Here is a 13,695-nt window from a genome sequence, read left to right as displayed (position 1 = left end):
TCCCTCCTTCAAGATAGTATTGCTCACTCCCTCCCGATTCTGACTTATTTATATGTGGCAGCTGCCTTTGTTTTAAAGTCCACCCAGGAACTTCTTCTGGTCTCTTCCCCAAGTTGTCCTGAGAAGTTCTAGATCATGTGGAAACCAGGGCAGTCCTACCCTGGGAGCATCCTCTTTCAGCCCCCAAAGACCCTGACAAGGCTATGTTTCCAAACTCCAACTCCAATGCCACCCTGCAGGCATCCTGATTGAAAATAGCCTTGAGGAATATTGCCACCTATCATGTGGGGGAATGAACTGCTCCTGGCATGCTCTTTCATTCAGTTCATCCATTATGGCCTCCTGGCTTGGCAAGAGCCCTTCCTTTATCCCTGTCAGGGTGCCTCTCCTTTCTTCCTGGCACCTACAATAGCAGTTTACAGCATACTATGTGATTCATGCCCAGCTGTATATTTGGGACAAACATCAAAAATACTCTCAACACGTATACAGGAACATCGCAATGCTGTCAGAGGAAAGGATCCATCCATCCATCCTCTTCCACTTATCCTGACTGTTGTTTGTGCGTATGCGCCGAACAGCAGTTTGGAGTACCCACCCTTTTTGGAGTCTCTGGACGGGGTGCTAGAGAGAGGAAAGGACCCACTATCTCTAATTTACTCAAATTCAAGTTCAACCGAACACAAATGGGACTCAGTGCAAGTTTATCGCTAATAATGTTTTTTATTTAGTAAAATCTCATCCTGTCTTCTTGGGGAACTAGCATTAAGAGTACATTAGAACTAACTTAAAGAACGTTTGGCTAGTGCCTAAAAAGTATCTATTATAGTTTTCCAAAACCTCAGAGATCTATTATTAAATATTACATAGGATGTATCCTTTTAATTCTCACTTGGCAAAATTGTACTCCTATCTGGAAGTCACCTGAACATTCTGTGACGCAAAAGTCTGAAACATCTTTTATTTCATTGTTCCTTCTCATTATATTTCTGGAATGAGAAGACCAGTTGGTTTTCCCAGGTCTCTGGTTACCTAATATTGTTATTATTAAGACATGTTATTTTCTTTTATGAAAATTTAGACATGGACAACTTAATTTTGTTCTTAATACCATTATTATTTATTTAGGTATTATTATTATGTAAATAATAATGTAAATGGTTAAAATGTCAAGCCTCGTTTAATTATTTTATTTCAGAATGTCCTATTTGTTGTCCCTAGAATAAATTAAATCTCGGAAAGTATCAAAACCATGTACATCCTTAGAAAAATAATGAAGTGAAGTCCCCACGTTACACTTTAACTATTAATTTGCTTTTTTTATTTATTTTACTTTCCTGTTTTATATATTCAGTATATTGTTTGTAACTATTGTGCCATACTAATGTTTTTAATTAACCATTTACTATTTCAAATGTACAAGGACTGTCTATTAAATAACGAGACTAACACAATAACTCACTTTTAATTATATAACAATTCTAATGCTTGGCCCCTTCAATTTACTCCCCATTCGCAATTATGCACCAATGCCGTCTTGGTTTCCGCTGGTCGAAGGCTTGGCGCAGATCAGTTTCGGTCAGCTGTTTCAAGACTTCCGGCATTTTTTCTTCTTTACTTCTTTACTGCATCCATTGACTCAGAACTTGTTCCTTTAAGCACCAATTTCAATTTAGAAAAAACACACACACACGAGACATTCAGTCTTCCCCATAAGCCTCAGTAAGCATTTGAAAAGATTCCGTTGGTGTTTTGTTCAATTTTATTAAAAATTTTTTTTTACTAAAATTGACATGTTGCAAAACTTTTAAACTTAGCACGATTCCGGCACACAAGGGGAACACAACTGCATTAAACAGTGACTGACATTTAACTGAACAGCAGAGAGTGTTGTTGTTTGTTGTGTAGGTTTAGAGATTTAAACCTGCATGGTAAGTGCTCATAATCAGTTTTCACTGCTTTGTTTAAGAGATAGAAACACATTCTCGCTATTTAATAGACAGACCTCGTATTTATATATTTATATATACTTTGTAATATGTCCTATATTATTTATAATTCATAATTAATGATAATCATAAAAATGGTGTAATTAATTACACTACATGGAATTTTATTCTTCACTTTGTTGACCTGAGGTTGAAATTATTGTCTTATTTGGCACCTACACACCAAGTTGAAAATAGCAAAATGAACCACACAGATCACTAATAAAATTAAAACGTACTCTGTGTCTCATCAGTTCTTTCGTTTATTCAGCACTAGTTGAAATAAAATATACTTACCATTTCATTTGATTTCTCTGTTGTAAGCTATGGAGGTACTAAATAAGGAATGTAATTTCTGGCACCACAGTAGACTTCTGGTTTGTCTGACAATATGGATTCACAGTGAATGTCTTTTGACTCTTGATTTTTTTGGTCTCTTACATCACTTACGCATATTCATGGAAGCTAGTTTTTCAATGTGTCATGAACTATTAATGGATTCTAGCTTTGTCTAGGTCTATTCTAAATTAAAACTTAATTTTGCTTGATTTCTGAACTGTAGTGAGTGGTATTCAGATTTTGATGCACAATTTACACAAATTAATCCAGCCAGATAGCTCTTTAAGGTAGCAATACATATCAAAGTATCCAACATATTTTACTATTGTCAAATCCCCCAGGTTTGTATAGCAAATGTCTTATACTTTGCTACTTCAGTTGTCAAGACATAATGTGTTTCAAAGTTAGAAAAATATAAATGTTTCCTGTTCTTGGGTAAGCAGGCCACCATTATCTGGTTGGCATACTTGGTACAGTATAAAAACACGTCTCAGTTTGTCTTTATTGTGTTTTTGTGCCTTTTTTCCACTTTGGAGGAATGAACTTAACTTTGTCCATTTCCTTGTGCTTTCTTTCTTTGTGTTTATGTTAGTCAGTTTGGTTCAATTACCTCATTATGTCATTGACAATGAGCACTGTTTGTTATCTTTGCATTGGGCCAGAGACCTACAAAGTAATCAAGTTTTTATCTAAGACATAGTGTATCACTTTCATTAATGAGATACAAAAATTTGTCTAACTTTTAGTTTCTAAGAAAATTAATGTTTGGAAATTCTGAAATGTTGCTCTTTTCTACTGACACGCTAATGCAGTAGACATAAAATGAACATTTAAAACAAGATTTATATTAATATTTAGAGAAGACTTTTGCATAGTACTTTATGTCGCATATGGCAAACAGCATCTGTTCATTTGTTGATTGTACAAGAATTGAATTGTTAATGTGTACATCATTACACATGATCAGACAATAAAAGTGTGTCCTTGCACAGCAATTTCATGTTTTTTGACATCAACAAGAAATGGTATATCCATATTGATTATGAAACAGAAACTGTTAGAAACTCAGTACACTCAGTGATAACTATTTTTGTTTTTTGATAAACCATGCTTCAGTATTTTTTCAAAGTGCGTGATCCTTTTTTTGTCATGTTCAAGTCCATATTTATATACCATCTGCTGTTTCTGGTCCCAATTTAGGCCACCTGCATTCACCCTCAAAGGTACTGATACACTGGCATCCATCCCCACCAAGTAGAATTTCTTTGAGGAGATACAATGGAACCTTCCAGATGGAATAAATATTACAAATGCAATTAACTGCCTTCAAACCATCTAAATTGTCTGCCATCAATGTGTACCTGTTTCAAACAAATTACGTTTTAAAGATGGCAAATGAAGGAAAGAAAGAAAAAATAAGGTAAATCTACAGCAAAAAGCATCTCTTCAAACATATTACCTTTATTATGTTTACTATAAGGCAGTAGAGTGCACATTAAAGATGTACATTTATCCTAAATGCCTATCCATCCATTAATTTTCTGGACCCCCACTACTTTATATTCCTGGTTGGAGCAGCGGGGAGCCAACCCCTAACCTGGCAGCAAAAGGAAAAAGGCCAGAAGACAACAGCCCTAGACAAGGTGCTAATCCATTGCACAGTAATTTAGTGTAAATGTCTCAGTTTTAAAGACAAAAGAAAACAGGAAGCCAAAATTATATTGCTTTATTATTTCATTCAACTAGATTTAATTCCATTTTTAATTCAATTGCTTGCAAAATTAGGTATCCTTATTTTTTCCTTCACACATCAGTAGGTACAAGAATACTTTTCAACTTTGTATATCACATTAACTTCCATCCATCCATTATCCAACCCGCTGTATCCTAACTACATGGTCATGGGGGTCTGATGGAGCCAATCCCAGCCAACACAGGGCGCAAGGCAGGAAACAAACCCTGGGCGGTTCGCCAGCCCACCGCAGGACACACACACCTACACACCCAATTTAGAATCGCCAATGCACTTAACATGTATATCTTTCGACTGTGGGAGGTAACCAGAGTACCTGGAGGAAACCCATGCAGACACGGGGAGAGCATGCAACCTCCACGCAGGGAGGACCCGGGAAGCGAACCCGGGTCTCCTAACTGTGAGGCAGCAGCGCTAGCCACTGCGTCACCGTGCCATCCTCACATTAACTTCTTTAACATATTCTTAGATAACATGAGTGCTTCAACGTGAGGCTAATATTCAGTGTTCTTTGTATCCCTATGTAGGGATTGTTTTCAAAATGATGCTGTAATAGGTTGAAAAATCAAGAACTAGAGAGACAGATGCTGATATTAGGTGCTGGTACAAGACTCGGGGCAAGATGCTATGTGCACAGCATATGCCTATATTTTAAAAATGTAGGACACTGTTAGGAACAACTGTCTTTAGAAAAGAATAATTGTATCCTGCACTTCTTTTAGCAAGAAGAGAGAATAAAGAAAGAATTGACTATGAAATCATCTTGGCTAAGATGTTTCCATTATATTTAGTCCAGAACAGAAAACTGAGTAGCCTTACTAAGAAACGATTTCATTCAGAATACAGAATTACCTTCTTCATAAAAGTTCTGCCTGAAATGAACGTTAGCCACCATGGACCTCCAGAAACTGGAGTTAAGATGCCTGTTTAAAAATATGAAATACTGTATAATGAATTGAACTCTTTTTTTTTTTTTTTTCAGGCAGTGATAAATACAATGTGTGGACAAGGAATGCAAGACTTGGATTACACAAAAGCTGGAGTTTTTATCCACACCAATGGCTGTATTGATAAAATGGTAAACTGGATTCATGGTAATCTTTTTCTACTAGGAGGAATAGCTTTGGGTCTTGCAATTCCACAGGTAAATGGAGTCCATAAGATTTTATTTTTACAAACTATGTAAAATTAAATATATAGTTAATGAAAGGCATCAAAAAGTGTCATGCAAATTTCAAGTGCACAGAACAATTGTTTCTATAGTTTTGCAACTGTACAAATCACACATTTGAGTATGGGGGGCTAAACCAGTAGCTTTATTGTTCAGTTACAGAAGACACATGCAATACCCATTAAATAACTTCTCTTTCCAATAGGCCATTGAGCCCAATAAATCTTTTTAGCCCTGTTCATCTAATTATTCCAAAATGAAGTTATGTTCTGAAGGTCTCAAAAGTCTCACTGTCTACTACACTACATGATAATTTATTCTATGTGACTATAGTTCTCTGTGTTTGGGATGAAACATACCCTTAACAAGTTGCCATCTGTGACTGTACCCATATTTTATTGAAGAACTCATTCTAAAGTACTAGATGGTATCCACAGTTCTAATTGCCTTGATAATTTTAAATATTTAAATCAAGTCACCTCTTCATCTCTATTTTCTTAAATGAAAAAGTCCCTCATTCTCCCCTCATAGCTCATACCTCTCAGTCCCTTAATAAACTTAGTTGCTTTTCTCTGGAGTTTCTCTACTGCTGCTTTGTCTTTTTTGTAATGCAGAGAGCAGTGCTGAAGTTAATGTGTTAAAAGTAACAAGCTTTATGAAGTCAGATTACTTCTTAAAGTAACTAGTATCATACCTGCATTACTTAAAAGAAATCCAACAATAAATATGTGTTACTGCAAAAAAATAACTCCCAACACTTAAAATAGAATGAGCAAGTGTGTAGCATGCAATAAAGTGAAAGGAACAGAACAAAAGTTATAAGTATACATTTAATCCTGCATGTGGCTAAGGGTTAAATTTAATTTGCCTAGTTTAGGGTCACAGGGAGCCAGTGATTATCGCAGTAGTACAGGGTGTAAGATGTGGTGGTCAATATGGACCTTAATAAAACTCAATTGCACAGCCAAGCATAAAAGAGTGTGCTGCGTGTGACAAGTAACAGATCCCTATAAATAAAGTTTAGTATAGTTTTCATCCAGTTTTTTTTATTGTGACCACTTGTGGGCATTGCAGTATCTCAGACACAACTGCACAGATACAAGTATCTGGTTCAAATGCTAAGTTTATTATAATTCCTTATCATAACATAACTGCTATGGAACAAATAGACAAAGACAAAACACTTCTTTTTGTTCTCCTCCTCTTTCTTTCTTCCTCCACTCCTCACAGGTGAGCTTTGTTCTTCCTCCATCCAACCCCAACTCACCTGGGAAAAGCAGAGTGGTTCCTTTTATACTGGACCTTGGAGTATTTCCAGTACCACGGCAGAGCCAGTAGGAAGCACTTCTGGTTGAAGCAGAACTCCCCAAAAGTAGGGATCATGAATCTCCGCAGCACCTCCTGGCAGCACCCATAGAACCCAACAGATCTGTTCCACTTCACTACATTTCCCAGCATACCCTGCTGGTATCTGAATGGGTACAGATTCCCAGAAATGATGCCCTCAATTGTATTTGGGGAGCAAACAGTTACAGCATATTACCTCCCCCTCTTTCTCTATTATACTGGCCTCACAGTAACTATCATTGATCCATCCCAAGGTAGTACATGGGGTGTAAGCTCCGCGCAGTGGAACTAATGTTTGACATCCATGCATGCCGCCCCTGCATGTAGAATTTTCACCTTGCACTGCACATTGAATTTTTTCAAACTGTGCGCTGATGCAGATGCGTTGAGCGCTGTTTATACAAAGTGGTGAATTTGGATGAGAAGCTGGTTACGTCTGAGCCAGAATGATGAATGAAGGGCTAAATATGAAGCAAAAGCATCTGAAGTGCATCTGTTTATCATGTAAGTCCCCCAATCACAAGAATATTACATTAAATCTTCTTTTACTAGTTTTGTTCACTCCACCTTCTCTTTTTTTTCCCTCTTAAAGCCAGTAATAACTGGCACACCAGACATTATTAGATATGCAGCATTCACTAAAAACTGTCACCTACTGACTAGGAGACTATCAACGTGCTGATCGAAGGTGCTGCCACAGGTTGTTTTGGTTACTGATCATGCACACTCGGGAGGCACTGAGATGCCCTGAATGGAGTGGCATTTCACTGTAGTGTCATTTTTAAAATAATACATTTTTAAATACATGGATATTGTGGCCTATAGGGGACATAACAGCGTCCCAAACTCCAGACCCAACTTCACTTGCACAAGTCCTTGGTTCAAATTAAGCATTATTATTATCTTCCAAACCTTCCAGGCCAGTGTTGTTGTTCTTCTCTCCCGATTCTATCTTCTCTGGCTGAAGCTTGTGATGCTTGTAATGAAAGTGTAGCTGAGAAGGGATAGGTCTGATGTGCTGTAAACAATGAGAATAAAGCCCAATGAGAATTATGGAAATGGAAAGTTTTCTTTTCATACTATTGTGAGAATCTTGGCACTGCCACAGGACAGTAGGATACATTATGTTGTTGCTATGGATGCCCTGGAAGTAGTTTATATTGGTATAACAAAATGATTGAGAGGATAAAAAGGGAATTAAAAATATCTTTGAGTCACTAAGTGCAACTAGCTGGACTGAAAACTTGCTGAAGACTCAACGATGGAAGGAAGAAAGACCAGGTGTCTCATGTATAAACGGTGTGTATGCACAAAAATGTTGCATACGCCCATTTCCTTGCACACTTCGAGATGTATAAAACCCAAACTTGGCAAAAAGCCACACAACATTGTCACTGTAGCCCCCTACCTTGCGCATGCACATTTCTGCTCAGTTTTGCAAACTGGTAGCACCCAGCATCAAAGTAATGCTACTGTTTCTGTGTCATTTACCTTTCCTTTTCATATTTGCATCAATGACACAGGATTTATCAAATACATCAAAATCGCTTACAATTTTAAATCACTTGATTGTAATCATTCTGTAATACAATGTTGCAAGGAATGCCCAGACTATTCCCACTACCATAGCTGCTTTAGCACTGTTAGAAGAAATCACAAATGGAAGAATTAGAAGAGAGTGTGTATTTATAGATGATGATCATGACTGGCTTCTAAGTCGATTTCCATTTCCGATAGCTATCCTCTTGGAGCCGTGTGCTGAACTGGTGCCGGATTTACAAAGGCAGACTTTAAGGAATTGTGTTCTACCTACTACTTTGCAAGTTCTGTCCACTCTTGGGTTTTTAACCACAGGAGCTTTTCGACATGAACTTGCTGACTGATTGGGTATTTCACAAACATCACCAAGTTGCACCATACCAGCTGTATAGCATGGTATTATATCGCTTGTCATCAAGATAGATAAGACTTCCTTACACTTGGTTGAACTGAGAAACATCATCATCAACTGCAGCCAGCATCTGAAACATCAATGGTTCGGAGCGGTTATCTGCATGCAGATTACTATTGCAACAGCAACTGGACAAGTTACATCAGTGAGGGATGCATCACCAAAAGAATGAGCTGGCATTACATCATATATAACTGGAGAACCTGTAAAAATGGCAGCTCTATACAGTCGCAGGTGCTTTTTCCAACTAGTGTGGCAAAAGGCAAGCAGTTCTTTTAAAGATAGTTAGTCTTTTAAAGAAAAGAGAATCGATCCGTTGTGTTGCTCTGCGCCGATGTTCCACTATAAAGGCGCCTACAGAGAACAAATTTGCTTATGTAAATAGAATGTATTTCCACTCTATTAATGTGCTGCTCTATAGTCCACAGAAAGTGTGTTGTGGCTTGCCCGTACCTGAAGAGATGTGAAATGATGAACCTGACGCACCAAATGATCAGCCAAATCACATAGTGTTACAACTTTGTTTGAATGTAATTAGCAGAATGTAAAAACAAGTAATCAGATGCAGCATTTATTTTTTAAGCATTTCATTTAAATTTTGGTATACTGTATATACTATAGTATAGGCCTTATATTCCTTAATTCCACATCTATTACAGCATCCACTGTTGCAGTTTGTAACTCTAGAACAGTCCGTCAGCACACAGCCTGACGGTTGCCCAGTGATTTCCAAGGCTGAAATGTGTGTGCAACCAGCGTCTGAAGATGTGCTGGGCACAGCAGCACAATTACTGAGTGGAGTCGTGTCATTGGCATGGGGGACAGCATTTGTAATATTATCTGAAACAGTACAAATATACAGTGGACTGCAACTCACTTTTTCACATTGACTTTGATATCTGACCGCTTGTTTTATTTCAGGAACTGTGTGACTTTCTGAACTTGAACTTTCAAAATAAAATATGCAAAATTCTAGGAAGAGTCGGGGTGGGGCTGTAGGGGTGTGCAGGTGTGTTAAATTTCACGTTCACTGGGATTTACAAAGGGGAATTGCATAGAACTTGGTTTATGCACAGTTTTATGCATCTGGATTTTTTTTTATGTGTACGCAAATTTCTGTTTTTGTCCATACACTATGTTTTAGTGTGAATTCTACACGCAGCGTTATACATGAGGCCCCAGGTGTGAGGTTGGGGAGGTAAGAAGTATGCTTTTCTTGTGATACTTTAAAGGTGGTCAAGCAGGAAAATCAAATCTGAGACACCAGGACAGACACTGCAATGTGATTTTTTACTCTATAACGCACACATATCTTTTAATATTTCCTGACATTTAATCTGAAGAGTTTTGTGGAGAGATATCAGTTGGTCACTCTCCTTATATATATAAAACAGCATTCACTGCTCTGTGTTTTTTTTTAATACACTTGCAAATAGAGGTACTGTGTATATTATTTGTATAATATATATATAGGATGTGACCCTTTATGAAAGACAGTAGGCTCGAGTTTGAGTGTGTCCCCTAACGCACTAACACTTTGACCTGCAAGGCTGTCTGCCTCATGCCTAATGCTGCCAGGATAGGCCCTTGTGACCCTCAGCTGGATTAGAACATAAGAACATAAGAAATTTGACAAAGGAGAGGAGACCATTCAGTCCATCAAACCTGTTTGTTTAGCTAATAGCTAAGTTGTCCCAATATCTCATCCAGATGATACTTCAAGGTTTGCAAGGTTTATGCTTCAACTACATGTCTCTGTAGTTTGCTCCAGATTCCCATAGCTCTTTGCAAAAAGAAGTGCCTCCTGGCTTCAGTCCTAAATACACTTCCTCTTATTTCTGCTGGTGTCCTTAACATGAAAAAAAAGTGCTGGGTCTACTTTATCAATGCCTTTGCAGATTTTAAATACCTGGATTAGGTCTGCACCCAGTCTCCTCTGCTCAAGACTAAACAGTTAAGTCCTGGGATGCACATGGCTGCTCTCCTGTGCACACGTTCAAGGGCTTTCTTGTACCGTGGTGACCAGAATTACACACTTCAGTGTACTTCAGACGCAGTTTAACTAGTAAATTATATAGTCTGAGCCTAGTGTCCTTCAAATATTTATTCATCAGTTTTTACTATATAACCTAACATTTTATTTCCTTTTTAATTGTTTCTATGCATTGTTTAGATGATAACCCCCTAAATTCTTTTCAGAGTTTGCTTCCTGTATGACAGAGTTTACCATCATGTATTTATAGTTAATGCTTCCTTAGCCAACATGTAGCACTTTGCACTTCTCTACATTAAAATGCATTTTTTTGTCCGGTCCTGAAGCATCTCCAGGTCTTTCTGAATTGCTTTTGCTGCCTCATCATTGCCTGCCATTCCTTCAGTTTTAGTGTCATCTGCAAAGTGACTATTCTGGAATCAATGGAATCAATTCATATAAATTAGAAAAAGTAGCAGACAAAATACAGACCCCTGGGGGTACTCCACTGACGGCCTTGCTCAATGTGGAGCATTCTGTATTCTTTGTTTACTGCCAGTTAACTAACTAGAGATCCAGTTTTGTTGGTTATCTCTAATGCCTACTGCTTCTAGTTTGAGAGTGATTCTTCATTGTTGGAGGACATCAAAGGTTTTTTGAAAGTCTAAGAAAATTATTTCATAAAAAGGGTGGATGAATAATAACTGGATGAAGTTTCATCGTCCAGTGAAAGATAAACTCTGACTAACAGATTTTCTCTCTGTTTACAGTTGGTTGGAATCCTTCTTTCACAAATTTTGATCAATCAGATAAAAGATCAAGTAGAACTGCAAAAGTACAATCTTCAGCATCAGGCTGATCTATGGCACTGACATACAAGAAAGTACCAAGATCAAGAAGAGAAGCAGCAGTTCTCCTCAATGCTATGCTGTCTGGAAATCTCAAGTATTACAGTACAATACTGTACATTATTTTACCAAATGTAGGTTTCTGTCATGTCATTATCCTGATATCTAGCTAATGCCTCAGGTTAGTTTAGTTATGACAAGGTTTTAAAAGGAATTGAATATGCTGTCATGGGAGCTGTTTTTGAACTTCAGGAAAGGGGACAGAAAATGGCCATACAATTTTAAAGTTGGCTTAAATTATTATTTATGATGTCATAGCAAAATGAATCTGTTGAATTTAGTGATAAACTATCTAAATATGTCTTACTACTGTCTAAAAAATGGAAAACAGCATTTTACGAATATTCAGGCATGTGCGTTTTTTTTTTTAATTTAGTGTTGAACATCACAGTTCTCAGAAATTTTTAACTACTACAGTCTGTAGACTATACATCCCAATATAGAATATCCAATATGTTATGGCTACTAGAAGATAAAATGCCACTAATATATTTCTCTTCCGTTAATATAAAATTGACCTTAAATGGTTGTTTGCAATTATTGAGAAACAAAAACATTAGAATGTTCTCATTGTGTTTGAATTTTTGTAACTGCCTATCAGTTTTCTAAGCCTTACCAATGCAGGGTCCTGTGAAGATTAAGCCCACTCCATTTGAATTTAAAACATGTTGATGCTGCCACAGAAAGCCTGATAATTTCAGAAATTCTGAACTACTGAACTTATTCTCTAGTGCCATAAGTTAATCTTGTATTTTATTGAATTGCTATATGCACCTGTTATTTGTATATTACAATCTAAAATGTATTTTGTTGTCTTGAAGAATTTTAAAAACTAATAAAATGAATGTTGTTATAATGCATAATGTTTATGTGCTTTATTATTTAGCAGTTTTAATCTTTCTTTTTAAAGACTCTACTCAACAATCTTAATATGGTCAAATATTGTATAACTGATTGATTTCTCACTACAAGGTAGAATGGTCTTGTCCAATCCAAAGCATAGGTATCATAATGTTTAGCCTGGCCAGGCTGCACACACCTTCCAGTAACTGGTGCCTTCATGTGTCCATAATGTGCAAAAATTGCAATAACTAGCTGGCCCAGTTCACAATTTATTAATCTAGTGCTAAAATGTAAGCACAGAAGCGTCTTGTAATTAAACAAATTAAACAGATTGCAACTAAAATTCATCATACTTGCAACATCACTCACAATAGCCTCATTTAATTGTGGCATTCTCGCCATTTCCATTCCAAGGCATTTTTTGTTTGTATTAATAAAATGCATATTTGATTCCAATAGATGATGTGTAAAACCTACACTATGACCTAATATCCAACCATCCTAAGTAAGAGCGACCCTATAAAGACCTAAGGCAGAAGGTGGCATGGCTCTACCTAACTTCCAGTTTTATTACTGGGCAGCAAACATACAAGCTATAAAAACCTGAACCTGGACACAAATAGATGAACATACACAGGCTTGGCCAGCAATAGAAATAAAATCCTGCAGTACTTCTTTATATTCCCTGCTTTGTGCCCCAATAAATGCAAGTTATCACCAATATACTGTACTAACAACCTAATTGTGCTTCACTCACTCAGAATATGGAACCAATGTAGAAAGCATTTTAAGATGGAGAAGCTTCTATCTGTGGCACCTCTGCAAGAGAACCACCTCTTTCAACCTTCACAAACATATGCAGTTTTTAATATCTGGAAAACATTTGGGATTAAATTGCTTAGAGATCTTTATATACAGTAGACAACATCTTTGCATCCTATGAACAATTACATTCCAAATTTAACTTTCCAGCAACACATTTCTTTCACTATCTTCAAATTAGAAACTTTGTTAAACAGAACCTGCCCGATTTCCCTCATCTCACACCTTTTACAGTCCCTCCCTTTCAAAGATCCAAGAGGACACTGGGAAAAGGATCTCTCACTCAACATATCAGAAAAGGTAGTAATGCAGAGAATTCACTTGAGCTCCATAGCATGCAAAGCAAAGCCTACAATTATTCAACTCAAAATTATATATCAAGTACATCTGACCATCGGACCTTACTCTTTTTCTATTTTAACTAATGTTGTCTTATTTTAATTTCTTATTTTGTCTTTTATTTTTCTTCATTATGTAAAGCTACTTTTTTGTATGAAAATGTGCTATATAAAAAAATGTTATTGTTGTTGTTGTTTCTGTCTCGCTCAAAACTGTCCAAAATGTTTCCAGTGCATGATCCAACCTGCGAACGCTGCAATCA

General features: G+C 36.9%; 1 protein-coding gene across 2 annotated transcripts in view; it reads left to right on the top strand.

The window, feature by feature from the left end:
• tspan33a (tetraspanin 33a) overlaps nucleotides 1-12,287 on the top strand; it is a 62,701-nt gene extending 50,414 nt beyond the window's left edge. For both annotated transcript variants that reach the window (XM_039761006.1, XM_039761005.1), the window contains exons 7-8: nucleotides 5,063-5,224; nucleotides 11,292-12,287. In XM_039761006.1, the coding sequence (XP_039616940.1) occupies nucleotides 5,063-5,224; nucleotides 11,292-11,393 (264 nt within the window). In that variant the 3' untranslated portion in view covers nucleotides 11,394-12,287. The remainder of the gene's footprint in view (nucleotides 1-5,062; nucleotides 5,225-11,291) is intronic.
• The last annotated feature ends 1,408 nt before the right edge of the window (nucleotides 12,288-13,695 follow it).

Source organism: Polypterus senegalus, chromosome 8 (genome assembly GCF_016835505.1).
Source record: "Polypterus senegalus isolate Bchr_013 chromosome 8, ASM1683550v1, whole genome shotgun sequence".
Lineage (NCBI taxonomy): Eukaryota > Metazoa > Chordata > Cladistia > Polypteriformes > Polypteridae > Polypterus > Polypterus senegalus.
This window is presented reverse-complemented; position numbering and strand designations above follow the sequence as displayed.